Raw genomic sequence first — 22,589 nt, 5'->3', positions numbered from 1 at the left:
GAAAAGAATGGGTCATAGAAGACTAAAGTGTTCTCTCTCATATTGGGAAATGAAAAATTGCATATTAGAGTGGAAAGGTTCCTTATAGATTACTCTTGGTCTCTTCTTTTATTCTAGAAGGAAATTGAAGCTGAAATACTAATAATCTAAGTTACCTGACCACATTTTCATCATCATTGAGAAGTGGCACCTTGGCTTTGACATACCATAAGTTTAGAATTGAGCAAAATCATATACTTTTGTTGATGGAGATAACTAAAGAGAGCTTTCTTGTGTAAAAGTGATTATTACAGAAATTGAAACAGCAGTTGCCCACTTTTAGTAACTACACTGTCCCCTCTATAGTATCTAGGTTCACAATGTCCTCAGCATGTATTTCTGACTTACTTGGACTCCTGTAGGTAGCATTCCAGTTTACCCTGCCTATAAACTACGGGAATTTGGGCTTAATGATTTCATTGGTAACTTCTAAGTCTAGGACTCAAAAGTCTGTATTGTCTGAATGCCTCCTTAAGAATTTACAGTCCTGTTGATAGGACATACCCATATGAAATAGGGATCAGGGGCGCCTGAGTGGCACAGTTGATTGAGCATCCAACTTCAGCTCAGGTCATGATCTCATGGTTCATGAATTTGGGGCTCACTGCTATTAGTGCAGAGCCCGCTCCGGATCCTCTGTCCCCCTTTCTTTCTGCCCCTCCCCACTTATGTTCTCTTTCTCAAAAAAAAAAAAAAACATAAAAATAACCCCAACAAGCCCCTGGGTGGGTTAGTCGGTTAAGCATCTGACTTTGGCTCAGGTTATGATCTCATGGTTCATGGGTTTGAGTCCTGTGTTGGACTCCATGCTGATGGTGCAGAGCCTGCTTGGGATTCTCTCTCTCCTTCTCTCTCTGCCCCTCCCCTGCTTGCTCTCTCTCAAAAATAAACTTAAAAAAATTAAAAAAATAAAACCCTAAAAAAATCCATCATTATAAATTGGTCAAAAGTAATCTTAAGTTAAATGACAATTTAATATGTTTGATGTGGAAAGTAATATGATCAGGGATAAAGAAAGGGATAGCAGTATTTAACTAAAGTGAAACTTCCTAAAGAATAGAAGTTGATCTCAACCTTGAGAGGGCAGAAGAGTTTGAGAACTGGGGTGGTAGAGAGGGCAGGTAGGAAATGCCTATGAAAAGGTATAGAAGTCAGAAGTAAAAATGATTATGGAATGTTCTAGAAGATCAGACTTTGGCTATAGCATTATAATTCATGCTTGGAAATAGTGTCTGCATTACCACAACCTCCAGTGTCTCATCCCTTCTTGTCCCCAATTTGTTTACCATTGGAATTGAACCCCTCCCTCTGGCTAGTCTGGCTTGCTTATTTTACTTCCTAAGAAAGCTTTTCAAACCCACTCTCAGATCCGACTGGATAGAAGATAAATTGGCAAACGAGTCCATTTTGTAATGGGTTAAGTTATTTCACTTCTCACAGGTATGTATCTTCTCTCCTGCTTAAAGTGATGGCCATTCATTTGTTACTCTTGGTTGTTGTTTCTCTAGTAACAAGCCTTGTGCTTTGTACGTGTTAGGTGTTCAGAAACATAATGTGTTCCGAGTTGTTCTGTATGCTTGAAGACCTGGCTTGATGTAACAGTGGGAAAGAAATGTGAATGCTCTTTGACAAAAGGGGTCTTCTCTTATTCATTTCCTTTAATCCCCTCTGTGCTTGACATAGTGCCAGGAATGTAGCACAGCGAATACTTGTGTGGAAACCTGCTCCTGTATGACTGGCAGGAGACTATAGGTCATGTACTCTAAACCCCTAGTTTTATGAGTAAAAGAACTAATGATTAATATAAGCTTTGTGAGTAAAATAACTAATGGTTAATAAATTTCTTGAGGTGAACAAAAAATGTTTAGTAGGTATTAGAATCCAGATCTCCTCTCTCTAGTGAGTGCTCTTTTTTTTTTTTTTTTTTTTTTTTAGAACGCCTTGTTCTTAAGAAAATTTGCTAGACAGTACAAGAAAACTTAGCTGGTTTCAGGGTGTTTGATTATCTGTCTATGGCATGCTTCTCTCCCTTTCCTGATACAGGAGTAAAGTAGAAGGAGCTCCTAGGAGTAAGGGGACCTGGCTTCTTCCTAACCTTGCCCCCTGCATTTGTGCCTTAGAGAATTCACTTACAGCTTCTGTTTCCACATCTGTAAAATGGGGTGGGCTTGGGGTTTAGTGCCATGTAAATTACTAGGTCTCTTGTAGTGACATTCAATAATTCAGCAGTAGTTCTGGATTATGTTGACTTTTTGAGGATTTAAGAATGTTCTTATGTCCTCTTCCTTCCCTGTTACACACTGTTTCCATAGCATTTGCCCCACGTAGAAGAGTGTAAGCATGCGTGGGAATGAGGAGAGGGGAAAGGAGTTGGGGAGATGGATCTGGGCTCTGTTGTGTATAACAGACCTGCTGGTTTTCCACTTGCCTGTCCTTCATTCTCTAGGTAGCACAGGGTGAAAAAACCAACCAACTCAACAGGATGAATCTTTTTGGTGTCTGATGCCCTATCTTCAGTTCCTCTTTTGTTGTGATCCATTTCATTTGGTGTCTCAAGGTCTGTGAAGCATGATAACACAAAAGACAAAAAGACAGGCTCTTCCAGAGAGTCACCAGTGATGAAACAAAGGTTCAGAGGCATTGTGTGAGGAAACTGTGGTGATCTCCCCTGGTGAGGGAAACAAGTGTGCCCTCTTCACCTCTTCTTAAGTGCTGAGCCTACCCAGAGGACGTGTTTTTTTTTCTAGAAGGCAAAGCCTACACTTTTGGCAGCAGAGCTGAAATAGAAAAATTGAGCTTGACCTATTTCCGTAGCAGTGCGAGCCTCACATTGTCCTCTCAGGCAGCATGAAAATCCTTGAACTGGGGAACTGACAGCTGCAATCAGACACTTGCATTGAGGGAAACATCATGAATTTTAATAGGAGTGCTGCTTCTGGATGAGGTTGGGAGGGGAAAGAGAGCCAAGCCAATTCAAACAAAAGGAGCAGAAGGAGGTTTGCTACATGTACAGCTCATGGCCATGATGAGAGTCATATTCAAATTATTTATCCCACAATGATGTTGATGATTTAAGAGGGAAGGATTGCCGAACTCTTGCGAAGTGGAAAGGGTTATGAATCTTCTGTGATTATTAATTCCACTGTGCTGAAGGCAAGAAAGGTGGGTATATCAAAACCTGAGTTGTTAGCAGTAGCCGTCCTCACACAGTGCCCAGCACTTCAGCAGTACCCAGGAAACGAGCCCCAGGAATCACAGTGGCCACTACACCGACGTTCGTGCTTCCCGCAAGGACACACCGGATGCACGCAGGCATCTTTCAGGTTGTCTTTCCTAGCAGCCTTCTTGGTGCATGGCATTCCCCCTTCTGAGTAGTCCTCAACATCCTGTCTGTCCTGGGGTGGAAGGATTGGGGTCAGTGCCCACTGTCAGACTCATCATGAAGGGGCTGCTTATTGGCCTCGATATCTCCAGGGTGGTCTCTCAAGGAGTGGAGAATGTGGAAAGACTGTTCCTTTTAGAACAGGATCCCGTGCCACACCCACACCCAGTCCTGTTTGTTAGGACCTGAGGATGGAGTTTGTGAATTAATGCAGTCCTGAGCCACTTTGTTCTTACTTGTTTATATGGCCATGCTTCCTTATAGGAGGGGGACCTGAGTCTTTATTACAATAGAAAACCTAATCATTTCAGAAGCCCATTCTTCTAAATAAATCATGAAATAATGTGTGTTTTTTTTTTAAGTGTGAATATGGCACTTAAAAAAATATGCTGCAAACTTTGTTCATCACCCTCCTCTGTTGGTGAGACTGTTCAGCCTGGGGAGATTTCAGCCCAAGACAGCACTGGCTGACGTTCTGAATAATATTTGGGAAGTACTGAAGAAAATCACCGCACGCTAAACAGGAACAGCAACTGCCATTTGAAGATGTGGTCTTAAGGGTGGGACTAATTTCTCGGTCTATGAGCTAGTCCTTCTCCTGGAGCTGGAGGAGAGCGAGATGAGTGTGCCTGTGCTGGGGAATTGGGACTCAAGGCAGAGTAAGGTAGACCGTGTCAGAAATGGAGACAAGAAACGGCTGTTCTTTACCAGGCTGTAAAGAAGGAACACATCCTTGGTCCCCTGCCAGGGTTTATCACCAACTCGTGGAGGTAGTGGCAAGGACTTTGTGGGTCATTTGGCCCAGTGCCTCACATTTATGAAGGATCCATATTTAGTCTTAAAAAATTATCACCTGATGGGGGCGCCTGGGTGGCTCAGTCGGTGTAGCATCTGACTCTTGATTTCGGCTCAGGTCATGATCTTTGGAACCATGGAATCAAACCCTATAGCACAGAGCCCTCTTGGGATTCTCTCCCTCCCTCTCTCCCTCTCCTCTTTCTCTCAGTTCCTCCCTCTCAGAAAGTCAGTTTATTCATTTATTTAAACAAACTTAAAAACATCACTACCTAATGAGTTCATGGAGTTGCAATTTCTATGCATTTAAATAATTTGTTGCGCTATATGTATCATGATGATGATAATCCCCTTCAGCATTTTTTCCTGTTTTAGGAAGGTGAAGTGGAGCTTTGGACTCTCAACATGGGGGAGAAACCCTTTCCTCTTCAGCTCTTTCCCTATTTTCTAAGCACATCCTTCCTGTCCATAGTGCTGCTGATATGAGGACTGCTGTAAGCTGGAGTATTCCCTTTAACTTATTTAAGCTGCTGGAGACAAACTGGCTATAGTGGTAGGGGATAGGTGGATGCGGTATATTGTGATAACATTTACTTACATTTGGGTTCCTGCTGTGTTCAGATCCTTACTGCTGTGCTGACCTAAGTTTCCCCGTGTCACATCTGTTTTCTGCCTAAGCCCTTTGGTTCTCCATAGGCATCTCTATGCATATGCTGCTAGTAGAAGCTGCCCCCCGATGAATCTAATACTTTGAGCCACTGAACCTGGAGCCCCTTCTCTGTGCTATTCATCCATTCATTCACTCAATAAATATTCCCTGAATGTTCTACACTCAGACACAGTGCTGGGTGTTCTGGGTACAATATGGTGAAAGATGAACACAGTCCAGGTGCTGGATTTTTCCCCATCCTCCTCAGCTGCTATAAACTCATGCTGGCCTAGGTTCCCTAAGCCTCCATCTTGATTTCCTTCTGGTTTTATTCACCTGCTTAGGTTCCCAAGTTAACCTTGCCACACCACAGGAATCCAAGGGTAGCTTCTGTTCATATTGATGGAGAAATTACATGCCAAAACGTCTTCCTGGAGGGAGACTGAGAGGCTGCAAGGTTGTTGTTAGGCAGGGTAATCTCTAAGTCACTCAGGTGCCATGATGGATTGGAAAATATCCAAGAAGGAAGGAGGCTCTTCTTTTCAGGCTAAAGAACAGCCTCCTTGTTGGGAAGGGAATAATCAATCCCAGCTGGAGCAAAGAGACCACGTTCCCTTTGCTTTTCCATTCAAATCTAATCTTGTGACATGAGTTTCTGACATGAGTAGCATTCTTGCCTAGACTTGTGGCCCCAGGGAGGGGATGGTTATTTAAGACAGCTGGCTCCCTAAGCAAGGCATATAACTTGATGATAAATGCTTACAGACAACTTCCCTTACTTGCTGATTCCAGTCTCAGTTTAATTGACACCCCTGGAGATTTGCAAAAAATAAATAGATGTTTCTTTGAAATATTTCTCTGGATGCAAGAAAAAGATAAGGCATTGTGCATGCATACAGTTCATCAGTATTTTCCAGCTTATGGAATTCTTTAGGGAGGGATTCCTTTTATGCATTTTCTATGAAACAGAAGTTTCTTATGCCTTTAAAACCTGCCTTGTGGCCTTGTGTCAGAGTGTAAAATAAATCTAACCTGTGTTTTTTTTTTCTTTATCTTTGTCTTTTGAAAGGAACTATTTCTATGAATTTGTAATTCTAAGGCATCTTATAGATTTTTTTTTCTGAAAGTTTAGACAAGTTCAAGTTTTAGTAATTAAAAAAATTTTTTTCCAGGGTTTATACTCATTTGAGTCAAGAAACCCTTCTTTGGAATAACAGTTATGCCTAAATCTCTGGACCTAGATGTCAAGCACTTCTTGTACATTCCTTTCTCATAATTGGAGATGAAGTCTTATGAGCAAAGAAAGAATTGACTCATACATCTTTTCTGACATCTGAGAACTTGAGCACTATACTGGTTATAATATCTAAAATGAACATTCTGAGAAAACAGGTATTTATTTGAAAGAATTTGCAAGTATTGAGGGTATGCAGAATTTCTTTGTAGTTTATCAAAAGTAATAATGTTAATGATAGAATGATCTTTTAAAAATTAAATTTTAGGACTGGATCAATGAGCTGAGAAAGGGAATTAATAAGAACTAAGACCTGGTAAGGTTTCAAAATCAAAACCAGGTAAAAGACAAAACAAAACCTCCCCCAAAACAAATTGTAGGATGATATATTTAGTGTGATACAACTTATATAAAAGTTTAAAGACCTACTAAACAATATTTTTGGTTGTCTATGGATATATTCATCTGTAATGTAAGGACAAAAAACATGGCTTAGGAGGGCCCATGATAAATAACTTGATAGTATTTTCCTGAGGTGCTGGAGACTTAAGGCAGGAGGGAGGGAGAAGTGAGTCTTGGGGACCAAAAGAGATTTTAACTTTGTAATGTTTAATTTGCAGATATTAAAGAGATCTGAGGCAAGCATGACACAATAACTTTTGTTAACTCTGGGAGCTGGATATTATTTGCTGTAGTCTTTGATCTGGTCCTAGATTACTTAAATACATCAAATTACCTTAAAATGAAACATCAGAAAAAGACTTTTTATACCTTATTCTTAAGTTCTGCATAAATCAGAATAGCAGTGCACAGTCAATAGATATAACCCTCCTTTGGGTTTTTGCATATTTACAGTGAATCTTGATAATCACATAAATCTAAACTGCTGAGCTATCTTGTTTTGAATTCTCCTAAACTAAGTACTTGTTCTAACAACTTGCAAATCAGTTATGTATATGTTAGTGTAACAAGTTTTAGGCTGTGTTTCAGGAACAGGTGCCTTTTAAACAGGAAAATCTAATTGTGGTATTTGCCTCAGCCAATATCACTTTCATTTTTAAAATGTTGTCATAAATAATTCAAATGGATGGCATGCTTTCCGTTTCTGAATAGCCACAGGCATGTAACTTATTCAAAGGGTTTCTTTGGCCGGGAAGTGAGACTTTCATTTGCTAAGAAGCTTGCACTGGGAAGAAATTTTCTCATTGCTTTTCATGTAGGATTTATGTTGGTTTGAAAGTGAAAATTTTGCGTCCTTGTCATGTGAAAATAGATGCAGCTATAGAAACCAAAATCTTATGTTTTCTGCAGCATAGAACTGCCCCATTTACTGTAGACTCAGGTCTAGTCAGCTCACCAGGCTGTACCCAATAGCTTAAAACTAGGAAATAAGCAAAGGGAAGTTTGGACACAGTGTGAAATTTGGGCACAAAGCCTTTAGCACTTACCCAGTTTCCTAAACCTAATCTCTCCCTCAACCCACCGATGTCATATGCAGCAAACTAGAAGTGGGCAGAGAGGCTGCTGAAAGGGTAATTGGGTGGTCTTTTTAATTTCACAAGTGAAAGTTCAGAGCATAATGGCAAGGAAGGAGGAAAATAATTTTATTAAGATGACAGCAACATAAAAAGTGGACATGATTGTTTTAAAAAATTTATTTTAGTAGAGATGATTTTCCTACAAACCTAAATAGCCCTACTATATTACAGCATAGTGACACTGTTTGTAGTCATAGTGCTGAGTGGTTGGTGTTTTCCAGAACAAGTCTAGAATTAACTGACCAAGTTTTTCCTCCCCACCTTAACTAATGGATCTCTTTGTCTTGGTTCCAAAGGTCTTAACTACCTGGATGCACTCCCCATTTGCTGAACTGATGCCATAAGGGTGGACTAATCTGATGGTGGTTTTTTTATATGCAGAGACTAAATTTCTGGAAAATATTGCAGGTTTTTCCTTCATGTTAAAATTTTAAAGGTCATAATATTTATTAATACATGTTTATACTCTTAGAATTTCCATTCTGGCAGCAAATGAAGTCCTTTTTAAAAAACCGTATGATTCTAACTTGTGCTTGTAATTTGTTTTTAGAGAGTTAGCCAATTCATTTGAGTTACCAGTTTCAGAACATACTCGGTATTCCCTAAATAATAGGAAGTTAGCCTGAACTTATATGGACCTTATGACATGACTTAGAAGTTGATCCTTAAAAAGAAAGATAAATCCTAAACATAAGTTTATGTATTTGCCATTCATTTACTTCATAAATGTAAGACCTAGAAAAATGGTCAGGTTATTTGGGTTTTGGCATCTATAAAAACTTTCCTGACTCCTGTCAATAAGCTCTCATGTTGTTTTTCATAAATTGTAGATCACACGGTTTTCTTCTTTAGGGAGACAGTGTGTGGTCAGGTTCAGAGAGTCTCATAGGCAGAAGTCAGACTCCGCTCCTTCTCTGCTTGTTTGACCGTGAGCCAGTTCTGTATGTGCCCTCTGTGATCCTTTGTTTCTATTTGTGGAAAATGGTGATCCTCATGCCTCACTTAAGGTTGTTCTGGGGGTTAAATGAAATTCATGAGACTTATTGTGTACAGTACATACAGTGAGGTATTTCATACTTGTTCCCTATCCCTTTCTGTTGGAAACAAAAATTTGGATTAGAAAATAGCCCTGTTTGGGAAGCCTGGGTGTCAGTTGGTTGAGCATCTGACTTGGCTTAAGCCGTGATCTTGCGATTGTGAATTCAAGCCCCGCATCAGGTTTGCTGCTGTCTGCATAGGGTCTGCTTCAGATGCTCTCTCTCGCTCTCTGTCTCTTTCTTTCTCAAATATGAATAAACATTAAAGAAAAAATTGTGTCCTCTTACTTTGGCTCTCAGTTTCCCCTCTGTAATGCCTGTGGTTTGATATCTGTGTTTATTATTTGAAGATCGTGGAGTCCTGGAGAGTGCGGACTCTGGCTCCAGTCACATCTGCTTGCAAATGTGCAGCTCCGGCCTCCCCAGAATTCAAGGGAGACTCATAATGGTTGCCATAATAGGTTTCCTCTGACTTCCTTACCTGAATTCTTTTAAATTCTTGCTGCAGCCTCCTTCCAGTGGCAGAAAGCTCTAGGGTATATTTGAAACTTTTTCCTGTAGGAATTAACACTGGGATCCTCAGTGGGGGCAGTCAGAGGGTCAGCTTAGAAATTACCTCATTTCTAGGAACAGTGATCATTGTCTCTCCTCCAGAATATATTTGGTAGCCAAACAGCTATGAATTTTTCAAGATTATTTTTATCCTGTTAACAGAGGTATTTCCTGAAACCAAATCTTTGGTCTCAGGATTCTGTGATTAGTTGTAATTGGTGAACAGTCATTATTATGAAGAAGTCCCATTGGGAAAGGAAAGGTTAGGTCCAGTATTTTTTTAATGGAAACAAACTAAATGTCGGGAGTTGTCTGTAGATGCAGTTGAGAAGCCCTTTACTGTCAAGTACTGTCTTCTCTTAGCTTCAGTTCTGTTTCCATGGCAACCACAGTGTCTCGAGTGCCTGGCTGAATGGTTTTACAGGAAGCTGGAAAACATTGCTATTCTAAGTAGCTTTCTTTTTACTGTACAAAGGGGTCCTTCCCTTACTGTAGGCTAGCCAACATTTACTGGGAACAAAGGAGGCTATTTATGCTGATTGTATTCTGGGTAGAGGGGAAAGAAATGGGGAGACCCCGGCCCCTGCTTCCTAACTTTGTATCTGTGGTGGTTGTTCTTAGCATTTTGGAAGAATCAAATAATTTACCTTTTCTTTATTTCAGATACGGGGTTTCCTCTTTGTGTTAAGCAGAATTTATATCCTAAGGGTAGAACTGGTTAAAGAAAAAAGGTGATGGTGTGTTTGTGGGATAATATTAGTTATGCTGAATTTATAGCTTTCAAATATCTATGAGGGTGATGTATTTAACAACAACAAAGAGTACCTCATGCATAGACACAGAAAGATAATGCCTCAGCAGTTTGTTAGGCTTATCCTTTATTGTATGTTAAAATTGTCATTTGGATTTTCTTTACATGTTAAAAAACCTGTATTCCCATTTGTTTACATGGTAGAAAAATTATATATGATAGAAGTGTCTTTGGGGGTTCAAAATTAAATGCAGTTTCTTTCTGGCAATTTATGACTTGTATTCATTTCTTAGGAAAAGAAATCAAGGGTATCAATGCAGTTCCATTAAAAGCTGATATAATTTTGATTTCAAATATAAGCCACTTACTTGACTTCTTTTCTGAGCTCTTTCAAATTCTCTTTAGAAGTAAGTTAGAAAAAAAAATTTTTTTTGTTTACTCTTTACTAGAGACAGCCTTAAAAAAATTTTTTTTAATGTTTGTTTATTTTTGAGAGACAGAGACAGGGACCAAGTGAGGGAGGGGCAGAGAGAGAGAGAGACAAACACAGAATCTGAAGCAGCCTTCACACTCTGACTTACCAGCACAGTTACCAGCCTGATGCAGGGCTTGAACCCATATACTGTGAGATCATGACCCGATCTGAAGTTGGATACTCAACAGACCGAGCCACCTGGGTACCTTTTAAAACTGGACTCTAGCAATGAAAGCCTTTAATTTTAACCGATGTAGACCTTTGTTCCTAATCTTGCTCTGTTTCATATACATAGTTAAAATTAAAGAAAATCCATAGAAAATCCCAATGTGTGTTTTATATGCCTGATATCTATCATTCTTGTGCTGGCAGGCCAGGTCCAAGGACCCAGAGGGGGATCCCACAGGATTGCCAAGAGGGTCCCTGTCTGCATGAAGGATAGAAATCAAGCATGAGCCAGCAAAAGGTGAAAACAGAGTTTATTGAAGGTCTAGAGACAGAGCAGGTACAAGCAGAGCATTTAGGAGACTCAGGAAAGGAGGCAGTCTTGTCTTTGCATGGGGCTGAGAGTTTTTAATTGAGGATTATGGTCTGATGTGTGTGTTCTCTTACGCATCCTGGAACTGGTAGTTAGAACAAAGATGAGGACCTGGGTGTTATTCCTGGGAGCCAGGGGTCTAGCACTGACATATTTAGCACCAGTGATCTGGAATATGGACATGATGGCTTCTTAGTCCTTAGATGCTGTCTGTTGTGCTGGAAGACTCCAAAGAAATCATTAAATCCTGGGGCGCCTGGGTGTCTCAGTCAGTTAAGTGTCCGACTTTGGCTCAGGTCATGATCTCACAGTTCGTGGGTTCGAGCCCCGCATCAGGCTCTGTGCTGACAGCTAGCTCAGAGCCTGGAGCCTGTCTTCCAATTCTGTGTCTCCCTCTCTCTCTGATCTTCCCCTGGTCACACTGTCTCTCTCTCTCTCTCTCAAAAATAAAATTAAAAAAACATTCAAAAAATTAAAAAAAAAAAAGAAATCATTAACTCCTTACCCCTTACAAGGAGGACATACGTTAAGGCATGTGTGCAGCAAGAGTGCAGGTCTCAGCAAGAATAGAAGCAGGAAATGGAGCAAAGAGTAGATTTTCATGGAGTCCCTCAGTTTCCCTGTATCAACCCCATTTCTTCTATAAAATATAGTTTTCGCTCTGCAAGATAGACATTTCCTGGGAACTGAGATTTTGACCCTGACTATATTTAGATAATGCCATTTTAAACTAGTCCTTTACTAGTCCTTTACTGAGCTCTAATGATGTTTCTTTTTCATTTTTATCTTATGAGGTCTTGGCAATTTTCAATAAAATAGTTTTGGAAAGTATCTCAAGAGACACCTATTTAATACATCTTCAAGTCTGACTAGCACCAAATGGCAGATTTAATAGCAAATTGCATTGCTTTAAATGTCCTCTACCAAATGGTCGCAGTAGTAGGTTTCCTAGGTAATTTTTCTCAGGTAACCCTGAAATAATGATGTAAGGAATTTACTTTCTGAAAGAACTTGCATGATCTAAAATGAGTTTTTAAAAAGTTATTTTAAGGTATCTAGAGCCAAAATTTGATACAGCATTTGCTGATGTTGGGGGAGACCATCAAGACGTGACTGTCGGTTGGCCTGTGAGTGGGATGTGGGTGGTCGGAGGCTCCTGACCTTCTCTCTGTTCTTGGAATGTGGGTTCTGCTTGCCTTCCCCACTCCCAGGGGCTGCTCCAAAGACATAGCTTTGAGATGATGTGTGTTGAGAACATCTGCATGGTGCGCGTGCCCGAACCCAGCTAAGACCTCTGTGTGAACTTGGAAGGTTTGGCAGGCAGGTGCGGGGACCCAGTTGTCTTGCTGCTACCCAAGACAGGTTTCGTGTGTAAGCTGCCTTTGCTGGTTAAAACTGCCATCTACCAACTTGGAGTTGTCTGCCTCTTTCTTTGGTTTCTCCCTGACCACTAAATAAGGGGCCAGTTTCAGATTTCATCCACAAAGATCTTGAGAAGGTTTAGAACCAATAGCTGAATATTTTAGTTTTTTTTTAAGTTTATTTATTTATTTTGAGAGAGAACACAAGCAGGGAAGGGGAAGAGAGACGGAGACACAGATTCCCAAGCAGGCTCCATGCCATCAGCACAGAGCTAGACGGGGGCTTAAACTTGGGAACTGTGAGATCATAAACTGCGCTGAGGTCAAGAGTCAGATGCTTAAGCAACTGTGCCACCCAGGCATATCTTTTTTAAAAAACAAAATTTTGGTGTTTATTTTTGAGAGAGAGAGAGAGAGAGAGAGTGAGGGAGGGAGGGAGAAAGGGAGAGACACAGAGAGAATGCACCCAGAGAGCAGGGACAGGGCAGAGAGAGGGAGAGAAGGAATCCCAAGTAGGTTCTGCATTGTCAGCACAGAGCCCAGCACAGGTCTTGATATCACAAACCATGAGATCATGACCTGAGCTGAAGTCGGATGCAGCGCTCAACAGACTGAGCCACCCAGGCACCCCTGAATATTTTCTTTAAGGAGCTATAGGATTTGACTGATGTACTTAAAGAGGTTATAGATTATCTTGGTATAGAAAGCCAATATAATAAATCTGGGGGAAAGGACTACCTTGCATGATAATGAGTTGATATGGATTCAGTGAAGGAGTGTGGAGCCTTTAGAGAAGGGCTATTTGTAGGAAGCGAGATTCAGAACATTAATTCAACAGAAATGTATTGAACAAGTGCTTTATACTAGAGGTTATGTACTGTGCTGGAACTACAGTAATGAACAAGACTGTCCCTGAATGTATGGATCTCACAGTCTGGCGAGAGGTTTAGACACAAAACCAGGCAATTACCTCAGTGATAATGTCTATGTTGGGCGAATTAGAGTACTAAGGTAGACCTGGATTTATAAGGAGCAACAGATTTTGTTGAAGATTTCTTTGAGGACATATGAAGCTGAAACAGAAAGAAACCTCAGTGGACATTGCTATTTACCCACTTAAAATAGGGTTCGTTTTTTTCTGCACTTAACTTTTTGGACATGGTCTCCTAAAATATAAATAAGCTTTTCTTAGAAACTAAAATATTTAGATTTTAGAATTTTATAGTAAGAAGAGATCTTGGAGAAATCCAATCTGTTTTAACATCAACACCTTTATAACCCTGGAAAGGAAAAGAAATGCAAGATTTCTAAAGTGTGCCAATGGGTCAGGAAAGAGACCTCTTATTCATAATATGAGTGTTCAGGGAAGATTGCATCTCTGTATACTCTACCTTTTTTCTTTTTATTCTCCTAATACATGCATAGTATCTTTAACAGACCTCAAGCCTTTGTATCTGCTTCTATATCCTTTAACAGAGAACAAATAGGGAAATAAAAAAAAAAGAGTTGTAATCTATTAATCTATGTAATCTGTTAAGAACTAGCACTAAAATTATGGCTGCCAGCAGCCATCCTGACCTAATTAATCTGTCTCCTAAAGGATAGGAAAAATTAATGTTTTTAAATGGCCCACATTCCTTTGGAAAGCTTAGATATGGTCCCACCGATACATTATTTCTCAGTTGGATGTTTCCCCATTAGATCCTACCGATTGCTTTAATTTTGTACCTTAGCAGAAATCACTTCCCCCTTGTTTATGTAGCTTCTTTCAGAACATCCATTATTCCTGAAGAGCTTCTTGCACTGAAGAATTTAAAAGCAGACAGTAAGAGGTCTTCGAAACTGATACACTTTCCTCACCCTTGTTAAGAATGACTCTCCGATGTTATTCATGATATTGATATGTTCTTTTCTGAGTCACATTTAGTGGCAAGGCCAATAACTCAATGTTAAATCCCAGTTTTTAAAATTTATGATAAAAGGAATGAGACTATCACAGTTAGAGAACAAGAAATATGTTGAAAAACATAAAAGTTAGAATTACGTAAGTGTTCAAATATATGAAATATTCTCAAGGCATTGAGTATTTTATGGGATATTCTTTTGAGCTGCTTTATCCCTGTAACTGTCAGGATGCTCTTCCATTACAGTATTCTCTTATTGTAATGTTTTGAACGGTAACTGTTACTTTTCTTGTCCATTTCTACCAACAGACTGTTTGCTTCTTGGCTTTTTTTTTAAATGCCTGGCATATTGTAGGCACTTGGTTAATGTTAGACTGAATGTACAGTGATAAATTAATGTGATTCCCATTGATGAGAAGTATATTTTAGCTTACATCCACTAAATATCTGGCATTTTGTCAGATATTTCACTTGGAAAAGTATTGACTGGGTTTGGGACACTCCTAGGAACAATTAATTATGTAGTCCATTTGATTGTAAAACGTAAGCATGGGCAAGCAACGGCTGTGTTATACAGAGGCCTAGTGTTATGCAGATATAGTTTCAGCATAATATTAGAATGATAGGCTCATAGTCCTCAATTCCTCTGCATTCTCTAAAAATGTTGACATTGGGGCACCTGGGTGGCTCCGTGGGTTGAGTGCTTGACCTTGGATTTCTGCTCTGGTCATGACCCCAGGTGATGGGATCAAGCCCAGTATGGAGCTCCAATTAGAGCCCAAAAAATTCAGATATCTTTTTTTAAATTAAGGTATCTTAAACTCCCAGAAATTATATACAGAAATTTGGTTCATGTAATATACATATAAATACACACATGTATACATATACTTGTAAAATTCTTATGAATATGTTTACATGTGCATATTAAAGAATAGTTTCTACCAACAGCCTCCTTGAATAATTATCAAAGAGAAAAAAGAGGGGCATCTGGGTGTCTCAGTAAATGAAATGTGCAACTCTTGATTGCCACTCAGGTTAGGATCACATTTTGTGAGACTGAGTCCCCCTGTCAGGCTCTGTGCTGACAACACAGAACCTGCTTGGGTTTCTCTCACTCTCTCTCTGCCCCTCCCCTGCACTCTGTCATGCATTTGCTCTCTCTCAAAATTAAAAAAAAAAAAAACACTTAAGAAATTAAGAAGAGAGATGGGGAGGGTGGGGGGAGACACACATGTTAGTGGGGAAGGGGCAGAGAAGAAGAGAATCCGAAGCAGGCTCTGCACTGTGAGCACAGAGTCTGTCAAGGGCTCAATTCCATAAATTGTGAGATCATGACCTGAGCCAAAATCAAGAGTCAGATGCTTAACCAATTGAGCCACCCAGGAGCCCCACAAAATAAATAAATTTAAAAAAATTATTTGAGGGTATAAATTAATGAAAATGAAGAAATAACCACTGCTTTCACATGTGTTCACATTCAGTCTTTAAAGATGCGATGAAATTGGCATCTTGCCCAAGGTGTCTGCTTGTTAAAAAAAAAAAAAAGAAAGGAAGAAAGAAAGAAAAAGGAGGAGGTGAGGTGGTGAGGCCAGCAGCATGATGCTGCAAAAACTTACCCTCAGCACATGCTTCCTGGGCCTGCTCCTGTATTTTAGTTAATACCATGAGTTGAGTTTCCTCTGCAGTGAAGGTGAAAATGACTGAAACCTCATTTCCCTTCTGTGAACGTTAGTTTTGGTTTACTCATCAACTCGCTTCTCTGCTGGTGTTCTCTTTCTAGTAAGTTTTAACCTTTACAGTTTTGTTGAACATAGTAATCACAGTCCAAACAGTCCATATCTATGTTGTGAAAAATGTGAACAGAGACTTGTATTTTTTTAGAGGTGGGGGAGAGAGAGGCAAGGAGAAAGCGGGGAGAAGGGCAGAGGGGAGAAAGAATCTTAAGAAGGTCATATTCCATGACCCTAGGATCATGACCTGAGCCGAAATCAAGAGTCAGACACTTAATTGACTGAGCCACCCAGGCGCCTGCAGAGTCTTGTATTTTAAATCAGCAGCAGTAGAGGGAGAGAATATTCCCATTTATTTCTTATTTACTCATTATCAGTGCAGTCTATTTTTTTTGTATCATCTTTGTTTATATTGACTTTCTTCTCTTGACTAGTCAGATGTGACCCCATGAAATTGTAAGAATTCCAGCTTTACAGGTTTTGATTTTTCTAAACACTATGTGAACTGGATAACTTCTTTTGTTTCAGAACCAAAAGTTTCTGTCATGCAGACGGTGGGATTGTAAGTGGACCCTGAATGCTGCTTGCGGACCCATCATTGCTTCCCTCTTGGGACAGTGTACCACATTGTCCTGGTGTGATGGGGGAGCTGTAGGCAGAGGGTTTAGGGCCAGGACCCTGATGGGGACAGGGCTCCTCTTCTAGTCAGAGTTTCTTTAAATAAGAGCCTTTGCTGAGGAGATAGCAAATCCAACCAGTTCGTTTCCTCTCCTTTCAGAGGGGAGGCAACAGGTATTCATTAAACTAATGAGTAATTCTCTACAATCCCAGATTGCAAATTTATACCTTTTCGTCCTCCTCAAACCTGCTGTACCTCCTCTCTCAGCTTCATGTTCAGCTGATGACTTTGTTTCAGTTTTCTCAGTGAAGTAGGAAGTCATCAGAAAATGCCCACAAGCCCTCCAACTAAGTGTTCCCCCCTAGCAGGGTCCACCTGGATTCCTTTACTAGGAAGAATGACCACAGTCAAATGCAAACTTGGTCCCTTCTGTACTCTGCCCTCTCCTGTCTCTCTTACAAGGGGGACAGCCCTAGCAGGTCTCCCCTTTCTTTCTTGTGCCACCATCTTTCTCCTGTCTACTAGAGATCATTTCAATAGGGTAGTATCTTATTTCTCTCATCTTAAAAAGCAAGTTCAGGGTTGCCTGGGTGGCTTGTTTGGTTGAGTGTCCAACTCTTGATTTCAGCTCCAGTTATGATCTCATGGTCTTAAGATGAGCCCCTGCTTTGGGCTCTATATTGGGTATGAAGCCTGATTGAGAGTCAGTGTCTCTCTCTCTCTCTCTCTCTCTCTCTCTCTCACAGCACCTCTCATTCTCTCTTTCTCAAAAAAAAAAAACAAACTCTATAACCACAGACTCTGCTTCCTTCTTCTGCTTTCTTCCCATTCTATGCCCTATCTTTCCAGTCAAAGCTCCTTGAAAGAGTTGTCTCTTATCTGTGTCTCCCAGTTCTTCAGCTATTCTTTAAAAAAAGTTTAATTTTTTATTTTGAGAGAGAGCACAAGTAGGGGAGAGGGGTTGGGGTGGAGGGAGAGAGAATCTCAGGCAGGTTTCATGCTCAGCACAGAGCCCAATAGGGGGCTGGATCTCATGACCATGAGATCATGACCCGAGCCAAAATTAAGAGTTGGGCACTTCACCAAGTGAGCCACCCAAACAACCCTCTGCTATTCTTTTTTAAAGGTGCTCCAATTAAATCTTCTCTTTAACCATTTTACTAAAACTATTTTCCATCTTTAAGACCCCACCAATCTCTATGTTGTTGGTTACTTCTCAAGGTTCATCTTAGTCACCTGTTAGTAACATCGACACAGGTGATTGTCCTCTCCTCCCCCTCAAAACACTTTCTTGACTTGCTGTCCAGCCTACTACAGACTCTTCTTTCCTCCTCCCACACTGGCTGCTCCTTCTCAATCTGCTTTGCTGGTTTTGCTTCTTCTGTTTGACCTTATAATGTTACTGTGCTTCAGAGCTCAGGCTTTAGATCTTTTCCTTATGTGCATTCATTGCCATAACTGATCTCAAGATTTTAAATACCATCCATATGCCAAGTGAGTCTTAAAATTCTACCTCCAGCCCATATCTCCCACCATGAAATTCCGATGTATGTTTAACTTTTTATCCAACACCTCCACCTGGATGTTTCACATTTAATGTTCCAAACCTGAATTCATGAGCACCCTCTCCACCATGAAACTTGTCTATTATCTTGTATGCTTTCCTATTAGAGTTAATGACAATCCCAACTTCTTAGTGGCTCAAACCAAAAACCTGAGCCATCATATTTTTCTCTCTTTCATATCCCCCTCTCCAACGGGTAGTGTATCCTCTTCTTACTATTTCCACTCTCAACACCTTTTACACAAGCCATTCTCATCTCTTGCCTGATGTAGCAATAACCTCCAACTCTGCTGTCTATCCTTGACCTTTTACAGTCTAGGCTGAGCACAGAGTCATCCTGTTAAAAGGCAAGTTATATGATGGTCCTCTGCTCTGAAGCCTACAATGTGTTTATGTCTCAGAATAAAGCAGAGCCCTTACTAATGGCGGAGAGGGCCACATGTCATCTGCTCTGTGTCCTCTTCTCTGATCCACTCTTCCCCCTCTATTACTATATTCCAGGACTTTCTCGTGAGCATGCCAAGAGTGAACTCTCCACAGGGTTTTTGGGTGTTCTGTGCTCTCTGCCTAGAACACTTGCCTGACATGCTTGTTCCTTGGTCTCTTTTAATATTGTTTTCAAATGTAACCTTTGCCTGAGGCCTTCCCCAACAACCCTGTTTAGTACTGCAGCACTGTCCTCCTTTGCTTTATCTTTCTTCAAAGCTCTTCCTGCCTTTTGATACTGCATACATTTACTTACACATTTTTATTGTGTTTCTTTTCACATTTGCTCCAGAAGGTCAGGTATTTTTGTCTGTCTCTTTTTATTTCTTTACTGATGTTTCTTTTGCAACTAGAATGGTGCCTGGCACATAATAAATGGTCAATACAAATTTGTTTAATATTCTAGGAGGTATGTCAGTATCATGAGTCAAAATACACGTTTGTTTAAATCAGTTGTGTCACTTATTCATTTCATATCTACCATTCCTTGAGATTAGTATTTGAGGCAAATCTGAGCCTAATTGATAGTTATATAATTTGGTTAATTGCTCAATTCTTCTAAGTACCATAGTGGTGATTTTGTTATTAATTTTTTTAATGTTCATTTTTGAGAGAGAGAGAGAGAGAGAGAGAGAGAGAGAGAGAGAGAGAGAGAGAGAGAGAGAAGGGGCAGAGAGAGAGGGAGACAGAATTTGAAGCACGCTCCAGGCTCTGAGCTGTCAGCACAGAGCCTGATGTGGGCTTGAACTCATGAAAATCATGAGATCATGACCTCAGCCAAAGTCAGACACTGAAGCAACTGAGCCACCCAAGTGCCCCAGCAGTGATTTTTTAAAACTTATGATTATTACTGAGAACATACTTAGGAAAAAAAAAAAACTCACATAGTCAGTTGAAAGTAGAACCTACCTATGTCCAAGTGCAGGGGGATAGGCGTCCTCATCACTGGGATGAGCAGATGAATGTCCCCCCTGCAGTGGATCCAGTTTTTGTGGAACCTGAAACTGATACAATGTGTTGGGAGCCACGGGGTGAAAAAATAATATGAAATTAAGATGATGCGTTTATGTACAGGGCTTTGGAAGAGCCTTGAAGCTTTCTCTGATCTTAATGATCATGTTGGTGATGGTGATGGAGATGAGCATTGACACCTTGAGCCCTTACATGCCCGGCACTGTTCCAGGCAGTTTTCACACATTATTCCCCAAAACAAACCTAAGGCACCCTGTACCAGAGGTACAGAGAAGTCATGCCCAGGGTAACACAGCTGGGAAGTGGAGAACAAGGAAGGGCAGAAATGAAGAAATTAAACTGAAAACAGAGACCTCCATCAACTTCAGCCTTGCCACCCATTATTCAGGGAGATGTGGAAAACATAGCTTCATCTTGTGTGTATGTATGTCCTCAACTTCACTTGTGAAACAGACATTGAGACATACTCACTGAGCTATGAACTCCTTATTCTGTTGTTCTGAGGTCAGGGAATGTGTGGAAGTGCTTTGTGAAGAGTAGAGTGCTTGGGAATGTAGCAGGACATGAAATTGCTTTTCATTCCAACTCCATATTATAGGCGAGGCTTGCAAATACGAATTTTGCTGACTTTTTAGTTTACTTTTAATGTTTCTAATTTACTTCTGATGTTTCTAATTTATTTCTTGGATGTGATTTTTTTTTTTAATTTTTAGGTTACTTGTCTGCAAGACTTTTTTGGTGATGATGATGTTTTTATTGCTTGTGGACCTGAAAAATTTCGTTATGCCCAAGATGACTTTGTCCTGGATCACAGTGGTAAGGCAATTCTTTGAGTGTCTTGGAGGCTTGGGGTTTAGTTAGTTGGTACATGTTACATGGTCTGGCATGTTGTAGAAAGGGGACACTGGCTGTACTCTTTGTGAACTAACGAAAGCATTTGCCTAGTTGTAAAAACAAAAACCAAAACACTTTATTCCAGTACTTTTCAATTTTTAGCCATTTTAGTTCTCTTTTTACTGCATTCTTTTGCCTCTGAAATGAATTCCGTGCCCAGTTTCAGAACAAGGGCTGGCTGTGCCTCCATAAATATATGGATTGTATTGAATCTGAAATGGTTAGTTATGCAATTTCCATGTGCATAATGGGGTGCATAAAAGGATAGTGACTAAATTGTTGATAATAATTGTCTCAGGTTTTTGTTTTTTTACCTCATTGTTCTGTTTGCAACTTAGAAAAATAACATGTATTGTTCATATATGCAGAAAAAAATAAAGCTATTTTCATTGCTACAATAAGAAAATCCCTTTCTCCAGTGTATGGAGTTTTCAACTTTTTAGCAATAACCCCAGTGATTTCAAGTGTATTGATTCTGGAAAATTGCTTTACCCTATTGTCTTGAATTAATTTAAACCTAAACAGTAACAGTAATTATTTTAGCTGATAGTTTCCTCTTTAAGAAGTAATATCATACAGACATAACATTTCACATAGGAGAGGGATGTTAGAGATATACTCTCATTCTTTAATTTCATGAATCAGGAATGTTGGCTTTTCAAAAATTAGACTGATGGTATAACCAGTCTAATTTCCAGTTATTGTGATTCTGACCATCCAGAATTAGAGAGACCTATTAACCAAATAGTGTGATCCATAAACTTGCTAAAATTCAAGGTGATACATTTTGTGGTACCAAACTTCCTTGTGTAATTCTTTCCTGTTACACTGTGTCAGTTACCTTGAGGATAATGTATCTACTTGGTGTTTGGGCCTCATTTATCTATACTTTGTTTTTGTTTCATTTTTTTCACTGCTGCCAGATTTCTTTGAGGGTTCCTGTACTGTTTCATATTCTGTCGGACTGGCCTTGCTTTAACCTGGTACTACCACCAGAAAGAAGTACAGGGAATGTTCTTTTGTATTATGTGTTTCAATAATCTCCCCTGTTCTCAGCGATGACTAAGGTTGACAGAAACTGTGCGTTTGCATTATCATCTGTATTTTACATCTTCCTTGACTTTAGCTTAATTTCCATTTCATAACATTTCTTAATCAATGTTAGTAAATTTGAAAGTTGAGGCACTTTAACACAATATGTTCTAGGTTATACAGTTAATTTGGGTGACAACAACAAAACACTTAGGACGAACTATGTATGTAGCAGTCATTGTTCTCTGTGCTTTTTGTGTGTGTTATAAATTTCTCTAAGCCTGTTTTATCATTCATAGTTTTTGTTGTTAGCTATTGATGACCTCCATTAGTGAAAGGTCCTTGAGAGCTACTGATTTCTTCCCTCTCAGTCACCAGTTACTTAACCTTTTGCAAACTGGGGGTAATCGGCTTTTTCATAAGATTTTGTGAAGATTAAATGAGTTAATAGGAAAAGCAGTTAGTGCCGTATATAGTATGTGCTATTGCTGTCATTACTGTTGTTGTAAATGTCATTGTACCACCTCCATCAGGGCATAATATTAGACCTAATGCTGCCACTGTTACATTCATTAGGGGACAAAGTTGTTGTTGCTTTTAAAATGTTATTTTAATCTTAATTAAAGATTATGTTTAATCTTAACAAAGTCCTAACTCTCTATTCTTTTAGGATTCTGACATCTTGCATGAAAGATTCAATAAATTGCTAATGTCGTCTTAGCCAAGTAACAAAATCCTCCTTTTAAGAGCTGGCTTCAGGGATGGGCTTAGAGTCCTAAAATGAAGGTGTAGTTCTGAAGTTCTAGTTATTGGTTTTCTAGATTTACACTTGTGCTTATTAAAGAGTGGCAGTGCCTTTAAGGTGATTGTAACACACACACACACACACACACACACACACCCACCCACCCCCACCCCCCCCCCTCCTTTCAACAACAAAATACTTTTAACATACATAATGCTGATTAACTAAACTGAGGTTGCCACAGCCCCCTTCAGAGTAAGGTTTTGATTAGGGTCTTTCATATGCTAAC

General features: G+C 39.8%; 1 protein-coding gene across 5 annotated transcripts in view; it reads left to right on the top strand.

Annotated features, from left to right (window-relative positions):
- The window catches only part of DCLK2 (doublecortin like kinase 2), a 153,364-nt gene that overhangs the window by 71,285 nt on the left and 59,490 nt on the right, over positions 1 to 22,589 (top strand). For all 5 annotated transcript variants that reach the window (XM_029940299.1, XM_029940293.1, XM_029940287.1 and 2 more), the window contains exon 3: positions 20,343 to 20,445. In XM_029940299.1, coding sequence (XP_029796159.1) covers positions 20,343 to 20,445 — 103 coding nt within the window. The remainder of the gene's footprint in view (positions 1 to 20,342; positions 20,446 to 22,589) is intronic.

This window comes from Suricata suricatta, chromosome 1 (assembly GCF_006229205.1).
Source record: "Suricata suricatta isolate VVHF042 chromosome 1, meerkat_22Aug2017_6uvM2_HiC, whole genome shotgun sequence".
Lineage (NCBI taxonomy): Eukaryota > Metazoa > Chordata > Mammalia > Carnivora > Herpestidae > Suricata > Suricata suricatta.
This window is presented reverse-complemented; position numbering and strand designations above follow the sequence as displayed.